The following is a 15,340-nucleotide window of genomic DNA, read 5'->3' as shown; positions in this document are numbered from 1 at the left end:
AAGGACAAATAGCTTTAACTGGAAATTTGACAATTGCCAACATACCGGTGGCTTCTCGTAGATCCTGGAAGAACTTCTGGTTGAATATGAAAGCCACACCACTGATCTCTTCTACTTTGGCTTCAGCTGTGGTGTTACGATTGATGAAGTTCGCTGTGATAGCAATCGCTAGTTTACCACGGAACTCTTTTCGGCGAAACCCTACAGGAAAGATAAAGGAGCAACACTGAAAAACAGAGCATAGCGTCAGAGAAGGCTCAGCACACCACAGACCAGTGCCCTCAAAAATACAGGAGGTTGGACCTGACGGATTATGAACTACTCCACCGAAAAAGCAAAAATTGCTTCATCTGAAAAAATAAATGTTCTTGTTTAGGAAAAAGGCTCCCCATTCTTTCTTATCTCTTTCCCTAAAACTGCAACTCACATAACAAATAGTAAGAGAAAATTCTCTACTACACAGTTGTACATTCAATGCTTTCAGCTCCTACTCCCCAAATTGAGTTGCAACACTACGCAACTAAGGAAAAATTGTGGGAAAGACTTTTGTGCCAGTGGATAGGAAGAGGAAAAATGCACAGATTTCTACATGGACTTTTTATTTCCTAGTCAAACATCTTGATTTTGATTGGGATTTTGAATGCCACTTTTGTTCGTATCTATTCTAATTTAAGAATTAGTTGTATTTTAAAGTGAATTATGGACACATCATTACCTTCTAAAGTGTTCCTTCTGCCATCCCCGCCAATAATCACTTCAAATTCATACTCTGATACTGGATGGGTTTTTGGATGGACCAATGCACGCCAACCTATTCCTGTCAATAAAGTCCAGATTAATGACAACGTAAAACAGTGCACATAGTAAAACAGACATATAAAAACACTTTCTGCTATCCATAAACCCTTTCTTACACAGTCAGTAAAGATATACCACAAGATAGCTATATTACTGACAGGGCTATTGCTGACTTTCATAAGCACTCCATGCATATCAAAGAATGCGCTACAGTAGACAGAGAAAGCCCCAGTAAACCCTCCCTGATTATCTTCCAGGAACACTAAAACCTTTATTAGGTATTCAATAAACAGGATGCCAAAAGACAAGCAAGCCACCAGTTCCCATAGCGATCAGACAAGAGGTTTCACAAAGATGTAAAAAGTATAACAAAGACCATTTGCTGGTATAAATATCCTCAGTAAGCACAAATAAAGGAGTCATTTTAAAAAGGTATTTCTTAATTGTAATAAACAGGCTTAAATATGTTAGGAGACATTAGGAACTACTGTGTCTTGGATTATTTTTGCTAAGTACTTCAGGTGATTTTACTAGAAAGAAGTAAGCTTATAAAGAAGTCAAGCAAAAGTCCGTTGAAGATAACTGCCATTAATGGAACATGAAAAAAGGAGGAGTCACAACATTAAGGACCAAGAGTCTATGTATCTGACCATAACTTCCCCTTTCTCTACAACCCATTTCAACACTACTTGCTTTCATTTTCCTGATCCTCCGGAGGGTAAACAAGCCCTTGAAATTCCACATTGACATGGATTTCTATTCCCAAGATCAAGGCAACCTTCAAAAGGATAAGCTGGAGTTGACGGATACCTGAAAAAAAACAATGACAAAAAAAATAGCAGAAAAAGGAAAGAGCACAAGTACACACACCTCCCTTCGACATTACTAATAAACTGATTTAAAGGCTAGTTGTTGCTTTCTTCTTCCCACTGTGTTCTCAGCACTTCACCCAGGCAGCACTGGTGGGTAATAACACGGCATAAGAAACTCCCATATAGCAGAAACTGCAGCCCTTCTCAAAGAAGGTAATTTCTTTTAATGTGTCACTCTCAAAATCAGCAACAAGGGAAACAACTAGAATATGCACTGCAGGAGAGGAAGGGAAGAGAGCACAAGCAGGACTGTCTTTCTGTTACAGATGGTAACCAGCCATTTGATCACCTTGTAATACTGAGATGTACCTTAATGCTAACACTATTGGGTTAGGGAGGGAATATTAAGTTACTCATCACCTCTTTCCACTTAGGTCAGTGTAGGTAACAGGTATGAAAGCGACTGTGTGCAAATCTGAAGGAATAATACTAATTTTAAGGAGGAAACCTCATTGTCATATTTCAGATATTGAAATGAAGAAATACTCCACCTAGAAACTACATTTCAACTGTGCTGAGACACAAAAGAAGACAATATAATGTATTGGAAGAATAAAAATAAAGGGAAAACAGAAGAGAACAAGTTGCAAGACTGAAGTGATAAGGGCCTTTCTGTTTCTACCAGTCATTTTTCCTCAAAAAAGAGCAGCTTTCACATTGAACAAGAAGTTAAATCTTATCTACTACGATTGTGCCAATTTATACTTCCATTTACGCCCTGAGGTGAACACAGACTGATGGGCACTAGCGTGCTTGGAAAGTTTTTTTGGGGAAAAAAATAAATTGAAAAATGGCAATTTTTGCCCTCAGAAAGCAGAAGATAAAAAAGATAACAGGTACACTAAAAGATCTATATTACATGTTTGATCATGCCATGGCACAATCTCTTTCTTTCGTATCATACCATGCTGACACAAGAGGAGTGACAGGTACAGGATGCATTTTCATGAGATGCTCCATGCCTCAGCCACCTCACCCTTTTCAACAAGTGCTGCCATGACAAGCAGCAGCTGTACTTACTGATATGGTCTATGGATCCTGCACAGAATTTGCCATAAAACTTCTTGGCGCCAAGACCCCTCAGGTCATGTATGGTGAATGGCCACAAATGCAGAACGTTATTGCGGGAAAAGGCATCCCTCTTTTCTATGACCACCACCTTGGCTCCCAGGAACGACAGGTCAATGGCTGTACGAAGGCCACAGGGTCCAGCCCCAATTATCAGACACTGCAAAAGAACCAAACACAAAGTAACTGTACGATTCAAAGAGGAAAAGGGTATTTTCAACCCTTTCTTTAAGGGATTAAGACCACAGCATAATGCTTTCCAAGCTATATAAGCACCTGGAAAGCAGCAATATTTCTGAAGATTTCTCTCTCCAGTTCCAACCACGTCTTTTCTGTTTTTAAGAAAAGGTGAAGTAGCCTTTTCTTCTCATCTCCCAAAGCCTGAGTTAGCCTTTTTCAGAAAATCTTCAGGGACGCTGGAAATTCCTCATCAACACTGAGCAGCACAGCAATGGTTCAGGCAGATAAATGCAATGTTTTTACACACGTGATCATTTAGATTAGCAGAGACAGCACTCTGACTTGTACCCATGCTGATGTTTCTAGTATTGAAGCAAAGGAACCTCCAAGGTAAGTAAATACAATGTAAAACTGAATTTCGTGTAATTAGACCTTTTTTTATCAAAATACATTTTCTTCACTTTAACCCTTTTCATATCAAAGGTATTTCATCTTCCTCCATCTTTCTCCACTCTATTCACAAACACTTTTAGAGGCTAATAAATGACTTGAGAAACACTTGCATATCCAGTGCTGGAAGTACTTCTGAAGAAACAAAGGAACACAGCAAGATATTTGATTTCAAGAATAAAAATCCAAGATACTCAACTGCCGACAGAAACTGAAGTCCACAGAGAAAGCTGGCATGTATGTGTGTATTCACATTAATACAGTGCATAGTCCATTTTGTCATATCAATTTTGTACTAGTTTTCTATTGATTATGAACCAGACACACTGGATAAAGACTCGCCAACGTGGTGACTGTTTCTGCCACGTGAATATTTTCCAGATCCCTAAGTACCCTTACAGCTGGAAAACAAAGCTCCTTTAGAAATTCTTAAGTATGCTAAAACTTCATCAGAACCTACCCTTCTAATTACACAGCCTATCCCAAAACAAAGCTCTTTGTTCTCCGATAGTCCCCATAAGCCAGTTTGTACAGTTCCCCACATTTTAAACTTGCTGTTCACTGGGTTACAGATTCTTCAAATGATGTCAAAATGCAAATACAAAGCCTGAATGATAAATAAAAGAGTACAGTTTGCAACAGTAAAGAGTTAACAACTAACGTGCAAATGCTAAACAAGGCTACTGTGTAAGATAACAACGCATATAAATCTGAGGGCAGAGATACAAGTCCAGAGAAAAGGGAAGGGAAGGATAACAGCAGTTTATTTAGTAACTTTGGGAACTGGAAGGCATAAATACAAAATGCTAGCCCGACCACTGAGGTATTAGCAGTGCAATTGAAAACCAGACTTACATTCTGAACAGGTGTCCAAGTTGTAATTTGTTAAAAAAGCGATAATCAATTAGGAACTACTGCATTCTTCCAATTCAATATTGTTTTCTTTGTGGTTAAGTGTAACTCTCAAACGCCACTTAGTCTTTCATTTTTTAACCTTGTAAGAGAATGAGCCGAGCGTGTCATATTTAAATAGGTAATTTATCTAGAGCTTTACATGTTCTGGATCTAAAATACAATACACAGCGAAGCAATTCACGACAAAGGTCGCCACCTTTTTTTACCTCTACAAAAATATTAAGTGGTGTTGTTATAAAACACAGCAAGCTTTCAGCACAATTAAAAACAGAAGAAAAGACTCTGTCCCCTTTTTTACCCCTACTGACTCTTCCAGTTTCAGATCTCTTGTAGAAACCTAAGTTGTGATATTTGCATGGGCGGCGATAAGCATGAAACCTTAATCATAGCCAAGTAACTGTCGTCCCTTCTTCCTTTGCTCCACAGTGACTCCAAGCAACTGCTACAGCTCTGTGCACTGAAGCAATCTCACTCCTCACTATCATTTCTTGCTCAAGATCTAAGTTATATTCAGTTTCCAATAACAACACCACGGTAATGTAACATTAAATGCAAACAAATCCTGAGTTCTGCAGTTCTCAAGTGGAGAATTACCTTTCTGTTCTCTTTTGAGCTGCTCAAGCTAAATAAATAAAGGGGCTAATATAAATTTTCGGTAACTATTTACATTTGGACAAATCATCACATCCAAGTCTTGCTTTCATGAACTATACCCCCAGCCATCTGAATTCCAGTTAACCTGGACACTGGCCATATGCACCAAGTATCAGTTCTGGCTGGGACACTTCAGCCCAGCACGATTTTAAACAGAAAAGCAGCAATTAAACTCTAGAGAATGAGATCTTCATATGATCAAGTACAGAAGCTGAGTTTACTAAAGAAATGACTGACAGCAGTTTTAAGAATATGGGTAGAATTTTGATCTTTGTTTTAAATTGTCATTTCCACACACCCACCTTAACTTCTGTGTTGTATTTTTTGTTTAAATCAGTGTTTGCAAATTACATTAAAAATTAGGAATATAAAACTGAGTGAGATGGGAAACATCAAATCAGAAATGAATCAGTTCTCAAAAGGCCTCCACTTTGAATAGTTGTGTTTACCTCCTACGAATTACAAATTTATTGGCAGAAGCTGTTAGGGTCAGAAGCAAGTAGTTAACAAAAATATATGAAAAATATGAAAAAATACACTTGAATATCATTTCTTTACATAAAAAAGCAACAAGGTTTGTAATTAGTGGCATACAAAAATCATTTATCATAACAAGTACGTACTCTTTAAGATGTACTAACAAAAAATAATTTTTGAAACAATTTCCTTTCCCCTCAGCTGGCTGATTTCAATACTCAAAATGACTCGAATCTCAAATCAACAGTGCTGCATGTTCCTGGCTTGGGACATGGGTAAGCATGGAATTTATTTAACTTATCCACCCTTTTTAGTTGCATTTCAAAAGAGAGCATCTCACCAGCAGCTTCTCAGTAACACTGGCAAATAAGATTTCCCTCCTCTTCCTCTTTCCCTTCATTCTCCCTCCTTGCCACACATAAGAGAGCTGATATGCAATATGCCATTCCTTCCTTTGGTAGGACCCAGTTCAGTGTGAGTTCCATTGACCAACAGTACTTATCTGCATTACTGTTCTCACAGTTGATCTGCATCCCACCTGTTATCTATAATTGGATGTAAAAATTATGAACATTTTGAGGAAAGCATTATTTTCACAAGACGTAGAACAATGCACCTTGACATTGAGTAATTATTACAGGTGTTACTGTAGCAATTACTTATGTCACTATCTATACAAAAAACTGCAAGTAGGTATTGAAACAATCAACGAAATAACATAACTTTCTAATATCTAGCTGAAAGTAAACCTGAGTCCATATATCTGAAATGACCCATTATATCCCAAATAGGATATATTTCCCTCTCAGTTCTCTTCTATAGGAACTAGTATTTAATTCTTCGTATTACTTCTTTCTGCAGAAAGGTTAATGTACAAGGGAAAGAGAAGCACCTATTGTCCTAAATGAAGGAGGGGAGAATCTTGTTCTAATTTTCTCATAGTCCATACTATCTTTCTTTATTTTTTGAAAGGAAAACTATATGATCACTTGAGAAAATAACTTATTCCATAAACATTTTGATGAATGACATAAATGTATTTCAGTAACAGAATAAATAAAAAAATAAAGCTCATACTGCAGAGCTCAACCAGGGCGTACGTAGCACACAGATATCAGTTCACAACAAGACACGTAAAATAAAATGGAGAAGGTGAGTGAAAGCAGTAAATACCATACACATCAATCCTTTTAAATGAACTGGTATGAGTTTCCACAGCATTTGTATTTTAGTGGGTTGATTTTTATTTTTATTTTTTTTTATTCCCACAAATAAGTCTCTTACATAGGATCACTTTCCTTACCTTCGTGTTGGCGCATGCTTTCCCCTTCTTATAGTCCTTATGGCTGCCCCTTTTATCCAATTTGGCCCACAAGGCTTTGGCTTTCCAGTAATTTAGCTTGGACTTGAGTTTGTGATAGAAAGAACGGTAGTCCTTGGGCTTTAGTTCTAGGTAGTCACAGAGCTCCTGGAAAGCCTTGAGAGTCCCTTTGCACGTTGAAGCCTGGACAAATCTGTCGAAGAGAACGTGAGCCTGGTTCACCTTCTCGTTCTTACTCTCCTCCATGCTTCACGCTCGGCAGCTGCCCTGCAGGGCAGCTGTTCTCTTCCAGTCTGCCAGATTTCCCAGTGTTGCTCTGCTGAGCCACTTTCACCTCTGGCTTACAAGCATTATTAACCTATAAAATAAAAAGAAAAAAAATGTAACTGAGTTTGTTGTTTTTTCCCTTTCCAAAATTATCTCTGTGTCTGAGCTGAGATCCAGATTCTCAGTAACGAATAAAGCAAGCATCAGTCCTAAATAAGTTAACTAAGCAATACCCCAGGCAATCCTGCTGAGCTGACTGAAGCACAGCCTCTCTTCAGACACTGGGATATGTCTTTTCTATCAGAGCACAAAATACTTTAACCGAGCCATACAACCTGTGAGTTTGAAGGCCTGCCTCTGTGCCCTGCCATAACAAAAACGATGATGGTACTGCAGTGCTAGAATGAGGTTAAACTTTAGAGCAATCAAATGCTTAAGATGTCAAGACGGGAAAAAAATGCCGGCCTGTGCTGCATCAAGCAGTATAAATATCTCTTCACCTAGAGCCCATGGGGACACTTCCTGTATCAGTAAGCAAGTAGCCCAGGAGAGAAATGGGGCTGTAGTACTATCCGTGTGGGGTTCTCAGGCTCCTTCCTCTGTGGTTTTCAACACTGTTTGATATGCAGATCCCCACATTTCAGGTGGTAGCTGGGATCCCTGGCAGATGAAATACGCTGACGAGAAGACTGCTACTCTTAGTTGCTTTCCTGGGATCCCACAAAAGTACAGAATTGTTTAGAAGACAAACAACAATTTTCTTTAAAGAAAAGCTGTTCCACTTTATATATATAATAAATCTTTCTTTCTTTTATACACATACACATATGAACGCGTACATACAAACAAGGTATAAACAATTACTCTAAGAAAGAATATTTCTGTTTATCTTCAGGTAGGACGGTAGCATGGGAACATATGCTGGAACTGTGGAAAGGAAAACAGTTTTGAGGTACATTTTCCTTTGTTTTTTTAGCAAAGGGCATTAAGGTAAAAAAGGAAGTATGTGGACTCGGATAAAAGCTTTTAGATTCTCACCAGCTCTTTTCCCGCTTCCAGCAGACAGGAAGCCAAGGCAAACATTACAGCTCATGTCTCTCTTCCCCTCCGCCAGGACAGCCCTACAGCAGTTTATGTGGGCACTCCTGCTTCCCAGCCAAGCATGGCATCTATTGCTTACATTTACAAATAGCAAAAGAGACCCAGAAACCCTTACATACATCCCTAAATTGTTTGGTATTAGAAATAAAATTCAAAGTTTCTGCAGAAGCCACAGCATAACAACAAGTTATACCACTCAGAGTATTTCTGACTTTATTAGGACAGCTGCCTTAGAGGACTCAGCACAGACGAGGATGTTTTCCTACATAGCTGATGGACATTGATGCTGTCCAAGCAGTACTGCTCACTAAGCAGTACGGAATTAACTTCTTTCCTTACTTTTAATCTTAACTTCACTACCAAGTGCGCTTCAGGCTTGCACCTAAGGGGGATCACCATGCTTTGGTGCTTTAAGCCTGCATCTCCTGTTCCCAAGAATGCTATAAAGAGCCCCAAAAAATCTCTTCTTACATTGAAGAAGCAATTTCAGTGCATCTGATAATGGTGAGGAAATAAAATACTTACAGTCTAAATCCATACACCACATTTACCAGCTCAGTCCTTCAAGTATTCTGCTCATTTCCCCCACCCCTGACACTCTTACCACCCAAAACCTCTACAGCAGCACTTCAGATGACTGATACAGCACTTCTTAAGAATAACCCTCAGAAACTGCACAGCCTAAATGCAGCTGAGTGGCAATTTAAGCCGGTTGGTCCACAGACTATTACTGATACACCCAGATGCAAGGACAGCCTGAGTCTCATTTCCTGCTCTTCCTTCTGTTGTGTTGTATTGAATCCTGTAGTATTTTCAAAAAAGGAGCAAAGTGACATTGATTCTGCATTGTGCAGAGAGATCTGTGAATTAAAACCCAGCCTTCTGTCACCACAGGAACTCAGTGCTTTGTGTTCAAGGCTGGCCAAGTCAGGAGAGACCTGCAAAAGCAGGTCACTTTGTGAAGCACAACCAGAGCAGCACATTAATTTTGCTGTTCTGCTTACATCCCATCTCACACTGGCTGTTAGGTAAGTTATGCCCACAGGTCAAATACAGAGTCTTCAGTCACTGTAATTAGTCACTCCTCAAAACTCTGCATTCTTGATGTATACACCCAAAGCCCTCAGAACCTGTGAGCAACATGTCAGAGAGCACGGAAATTACAGGAGGCAAAACAAGGGCAGGCAGGAATTATTTGCCACGTTTCCAGGGTATTTGTGTGCCTTGCTGGCCCTGCTGCAAGTCTGCAGCATCCTGCATGTTTTGTCTCGAGGCAGCTGATTGCTGACTCAGAAGCTCTGCAAATCCCTTGGCTGAAGCACTGGGAAAGAAAGACAAAGTCTGTGAAAAAATGCACGCAAAAGCAGCGTTCATGTTGCTATTTACAATAATAGCAAGGGGTTGTTACTGACTCAGGGCTGAAAGTACGCTCAGGATCTCTGCTCCTACGCAGGATAAAAGAACCCAATGAAGAACAGAAACAAAGGATGAATAATTCCAGGTGGTGCTTCCTTCCCCTTCCTGCAGTCACCACAGGCACATGAATATTTTACTGAACACGTGCATGATAAAGAAAGATGCCTGCAAAACTCACCCCAACTTGTATCAAATGGAAGAAATAGGGAAGGATTTTGCAAGTGATTTTGGTTACACAAATACACATATTGCAGTGCTGCAAATCCTATGTCCCAAATACATACCTCCTGTACAGGAATCATCCTCCTACCATTTTCAATCCGGATTTCGTTAAAAGTACTCACTCAACTAATGTTTTGGGCCTGGAAAAGTTTAATATTTTGGTATGGGAATGTATTTTCCAGCATTCTTCTACATTTTTTTTTTTCCAGCAGTAACTATTGACTTAATTCCATCTAAACTCACAGATTGTTCTTTCTGGCTCGAAACAGCATTTCGAGCAAATAAAACATTCGCCACTTCTGATGGAGAGCTCTTTTGAGCGCCATGCCAGTATTTTCCTACATTTTGATTATTTCACAGCTAGGCAAACAGTGCAGATGCACAAACCTCTGAGGGGCTAGTGATCAATAAACTACAGTATTGTATGAAATCTAAATGACTGATAGCTCCAAGAGCCCCAATTTCCATTGATTTCATCCTTTCCACAGTATTTCCAATCGCCCAGCAACATCCCCTGCCCCTGTCTCCCCTCTGTGGCCCCTTACCTTCTGCCTAAGACTCAGTAAAGTGCTCTGGAAACTCTGAGATTAGTGTAGTACCACAGCCAGTACACACTTGCAACTTGGCTAGCAAAAGCCTAAGAACAGATTACTGCTAAGCTATGCTGCAGACAGTGGGGACACCTATTTTTGTCTCTCTCCCCTACCCAGCCACCAGTTTTCTTGTAGGAAATGAATTACCTTCAAGACTTTTACTCCCTGTCAAATCTGGATGAAATGGTTCAGAAGTTATTAAGGATGAACTGAAAAGCAGATGGACAAATGACTGAATCCTGTAAGCCTCCCCTCTGTAGGAAACCACACTAACAAAAGTCTTTATTCCAGCAAATGAAGGAGCTCTGCTTTCGTTTCCAGAATTTGATTTATTTATACTTTTGGCTAAAACTGAAGAAATGGTCTTTGCTACAGTGTGCCGATCACATTGTAAGTGATCCCAGATAACAAGAAGTGCAGGCTTAGGTTGGCTGTAAGGGCTGGGGAACAGATGGCAAAAAGAGGACAACTTTGACAAGAAAAGATAGAAAGCATTGGCAATTATTTTAGCTTCGTATCACGCAGACAAGAAATGGGAAAGCAGGAGGACAAAAGGGAGGGGCTGCCATTGTGTGCAGCTTCCCTTTTAGACCAGATGGAAAAAAGAAATGTCAGTACCACACACAGTCAAGTTTGAAGATGGTATTTAGATCTGCTCTCACTCATAACACTCAAGCAAATACAGCGGACAAGGAATGTTTGCTGTTTATGCACCCATCAAAACCAGGTTGGAGGAGCTTCTGCACACCATGTGGGGATGAATCCCATCTATCTGCTTTCTAACTCCACCAAGCTAGAGTAAAAGTGGGAGAAAGAGGGATCAGATGTGAACTTGTTGCTAACACAAGAATCCATTCCTCATAAGACAATCAAAGTACATATACAAACAGGTCACGGATTGTCACAGAGAAAGCTCAACTCACTAATAATTTGAAAAGAAATTCAAATTATATCAAAGAACATGGAAACAAACACAGAGGCATCTACAGATATTTGGTTCCCAAATTGACATCAATGTACTGAATAAAAATATGTAGATTCTTCATTCTTAATCCTTTCTTAAGTGCCATAAAATGTTTACTGAGACATCAGAACTACAAAATAAGACTTTTATCTACATAAATTCAACAAATGTACTACTCTGCTGCTCTGTCATACACTGCTTTTTGATCAAAGCTGGGTCCCTATAGGAAGTGAACATCAGCATCCAAAAATGAGGCCAAATAACAGATCAGATGTCTTCTTTTCTTCCTTTGATAAGAAATAATGCCCCAGAATGTTCTACTTGGGATTTTCCTTCCGGTGTTTGGGGAAAAGCTGCTTATCTTAAGCATTGGAATTGTTATGTATTTGACCATTTTAGGCAGTTTCCTTGAATTATAAAGCAAAAACTCCACACACAATAAAAGAAGAAAGAAAAAAGCATGATACCATGGAATAGGAAAAGGTAACTGCCCCCTTATTACATGGTAAAGGAATGATAGGCCATCTGGATGGCTGTCATACTGTACAACAGACCTCAAGAATGACTAGCTTAGAGTTCCTGAGTACACCCATGACACAGCCACATACCAGGGAGACCCCTCATAGCACAAGTCTTCACATGGGGCCAACAGTAACCAATGCAGTATTCCTTCTCATCTACAACCAACTTGTTAACTGCATGCTTGAGAAGCTGAGGACATCCAAGGCGTATCTTGGAACTGCCACCATTCTGTAAAGAACTGTGTTGTTACCCATAAATAAAATTTATTTCCCAAAAGAAGAGTTAATTACTTGTACCTAGAATCAAAACCGTGAGGACAAACTTTTTGGAATGTGTCTATTAGGGCGTATTATATGGGCAACTTTCCCTTTAAAAGCCTTCCAAAACCCCAAGACATCAGGCGGCAAAGGCTGCATTTGTTATCTGCATGGTGAAGTTCATGCGTATCCTACAAAGTCTATTAAGTTCTTCCTGGTACAGATGCTACCATGATAGCGCACTAAAGACATGCAGCTACGCATCATCATCACTGTTCCATACACCATATGGCAACAAGGTGCTCAGTGACAAGCCTACTGCTCTGGGAGGAAGGCAGCACTCCCTTCCAAAACATTTCTTCACAATTACTTCTTGGTGCACCTGCTACAGCACAGTGCCAGCTTCTGCTTTCACCTCTTCCCAGATTTTACCACAGTAAATACTGGAGGATGCTAACCCTACCAAAGGACTCACCCCCATGTCACAGTTTGCCATGTCTTCCTTGCCTCAGAAACCTTAGGAACTAATCCTGTAAGTGCAACACTTCCCTTTACAAGTTTCCCGAACTCCCAGACGCTCGACAGCAAAGGCTTCATTTGTTACCTGCATGGTGAAATTCATGCATCTCTCACAAACTCCAGGGAGAAAACAGGAACCCTCAAAACACAGATCCTCGTCTTTCAGTACAGGGAGCTCTCAGTCTACATACATGCCCATAAGACCATACCTCACACCTGTAGGAAGTCAGACCATTGGTATTTTCTGATGAGCCATACATACATAACTTGTAAGTCAAGTATACAATCAGTTCTCACTAGGTGAGGGAGATCTTAGTGCTGGGTTGAAACACCTGGAGGCTTCTTACTCCACCTCTTACTAGGTAAGGAGGTTGGATGCCATTCCTTCATTTGAACCGCCTTGAAGCTGATCTTGATGTTACCTTTCAACATGGAAAATCATCCTGAAGTTAGTTCTATCTAGTTTGCAAGCTGGACTTTACTCCTGGAGTTCTTCAAATGCTATCTGAGGACAGCTCCAATACAAAAAAAAGCCCTGTAAGAAATGACTGGAATGACACTTTCACAATACTTTATGATTCCAAATTGAGAAAAAAACCAAATCAGTTGGCTTAGCACAGCCAGACATAAAAGCTTTTGACATCATACAGGGTACAGATTTTCATCTTTCTAAGCCAACATGCTATGGCACAAGAAAAAAAAGGTTTTCACAAAAGCTGTACTGAAATCAGAGGGAAAAAAGCACTGTTCTGACCCAACTTAGAAAGTTAAAGCAGAATGAAGACTGGAGGCTACACATGCACTGTAGAGACCTCTGCAGCCCAGCAATACAACTCCTCTGAGATTTTCAGGTTCTGCCAGCACTCCAATCACCCCAAGCTATCCCATGGCATGGTGGAACAAACAAAGCCCAGATTTTGAAAAACATAAGAGATCTCACAAAAGAAACTAACTATCTAATAATACTCACTTTTTTTCTTTTTTTTTAATTATATGAATGAAGGTCAGACCTGTCTGAATGTTTTACCAAAACAAACTGTAACAATCACAAAAGATAATGTAGGAAAAAATCAACGTGGACAAAAAGACAGATACATGTGATCTGCAAGCAACAAGGGGGAAAAAATTACTGTCCTTTAAGGAGCTCATCAGATGTTTCATATGAAATCTAGAAAGCAAAAAAGCCTAACTTCTAATGCAGTACGTGCTTGCACTACAGAAGCTCATGCCTCCAATTACAAGCGCTTGTCTCCGCCTATGCGCTTCAGATCTTCCTTTCATCATCTAATTCTGCATATACAGGCAGGTAAAGGTTACTCATCACAAAGAAGCACGTGGTCCAATCTTGGCTGAACTTAACAAAGTCACCTTCATTTGGGTCACCAAGGGAGACATCTTAACATTCAGAAGCAAACTGAAATTCTTCATTTCTGTCAGCATTTATTCCAGTCAAAGCAGGTGGATGCCTGGACTTCTTACTCCAAGGCTCCCTCCCCAGGGGTATGGTAAATACCAGACTCTCACAGTCCAAAGAACAAATATTCCAGTTACAGACCTTAAAAATGTACATGGAAAAGCAAGTTTCATGTGTGCTGCTTCCAACTTTCAGCTATTATAGAAGTGGAAAAAAGGAAAGTGGTTTCTTGAACGGGGAGAAAGGAGATATAAAACAGGATTAAAAGATTCCTAATTCCAAACTGTACACATACTCAACTAGCTAAGGCATCACAAATAAAGCATATTGCACAGGGCAGTTCAAATGGATATTTAATAGATCTATCTTGTGTTTCTGCAGAGGAATACTGCATATAGAAAGCAGATCTACTTAAAAATTTTTGAGTTGTTTTTCTAAAGCAGACATTGCAAGACTATTTGGGGAGCCAAGAAACCTATATGAAGATATTTGAATAAAAAAGCCATAGAAAATTCTCCAACCCACAAACCACTTCATTTAGAGGCTGCTGAACTTTATAAACAAAACAAACCTCAATGCTTATTCTATGAAAAGCCCAGGAAGGGTTGGGACCATGCTATAACCCGTGGGTGCAACCTTAGCCTTTATAATTGCTAGGTAAAATATACACAGAAAGCTCAGAAAACACCCAAGGAATTGGACCTCAAACCCAGACCCTGCCTCCTTTCGCTGACTGAATAGATCCAAGAGCAACACCTCAAGGGCTCAGCTGCAGAACAGGACCAGACTTCACTCACTGCATGCCTTTGCTTGTCACTTAGTGTTGGTCTATCCAGCACTCTCCATCGCAGACATACGTCTCTATCTGCCACTGCCCCCAGCACACACACTGCCAGCAAACCCAAGTTCCATCAGCCAGGCCAACTCCCTCTGGTTTCATTGCTGCCAAAGAAAATCACGCCGCACGATATCTTGTACCCTACTTATTAGCCCAGCTCAGGACATTCAGTTTTCCTCTTTCCTTAAAAGTTGTGCATGAAAATGCATGCTGTGTAGTCCCCCTACATATCTAAACCAGAAATGGCAGTCAAGGAACTTGATCCAGAGAAGGTGAAGCAGGTTGCTTCTTGATACTCCACAGGCCACCACAAGTCTCTTTTGTCCTTACATGTTAATTAGTCATTAATATTAGACCATAATCTACTGTTAAGCAATTTCACTTTATTTTGCAAAGGCAGAGTTACATACCTCAGCAAGAGCAAGACTGGCTGAAAAGAGTCTGAATGGGACGCAGAACAGGATTTGAAGGGAAGTAGGAAGAGACTCAATG

The 15,340-nt window shown here is 39.9% G+C and overlaps 1 protein-coding gene across 4 annotated transcripts in view; it reads right to left on the bottom strand.

Moving 5' to 3' along the window:
• MICAL3 (microtubule associated monooxygenase, calponin and LIM domain containing 3) overlaps nt 1–6,981 on the bottom strand; it is a gene marked incomplete at both ends in the record, with an annotated part of 99,530 nt that extends 92,549 nt beyond the window's left edge. For all 4 annotated transcript variants that reach the window (XM_079537601.1, XM_079537602.1, XM_079537603.1 and 1 more), the window contains 5 exons: nt 46–201; nt 716–817; nt 1,492–1,608; nt 2,691–2,898; nt 6,718–6,981. In XM_079537601.1, the coding sequence (XP_079393727.1) occupies nt 46–201; nt 716–817; nt 1,492–1,608; nt 2,691–2,898; nt 6,718–6,981 (847 nt within the window). The remainder of the gene's footprint in view (nt 1–45; nt 202–715; nt 818–1,491; nt 1,609–2,690; nt 2,899–6,717) is intronic.
• Nucleotides 6,982–15,340: the final 8,359 nt, after the last annotated feature.

The sequence above is a fragment of the Tetrao urogallus genome, assembly GCF_951394365.1.
Source record: "Tetrao urogallus genome assembly, chromosome: 1".
In the NCBI taxonomy this organism is placed as follows: Eukaryota; Metazoa; Chordata; class Aves; order Galliformes; family Phasianidae; genus Tetrao; species Tetrao urogallus.
The sequence above is the reverse complement of the archived record's forward strand: the minus strand, read 5'-3'. Positions and strand labels throughout refer to the sequence as shown.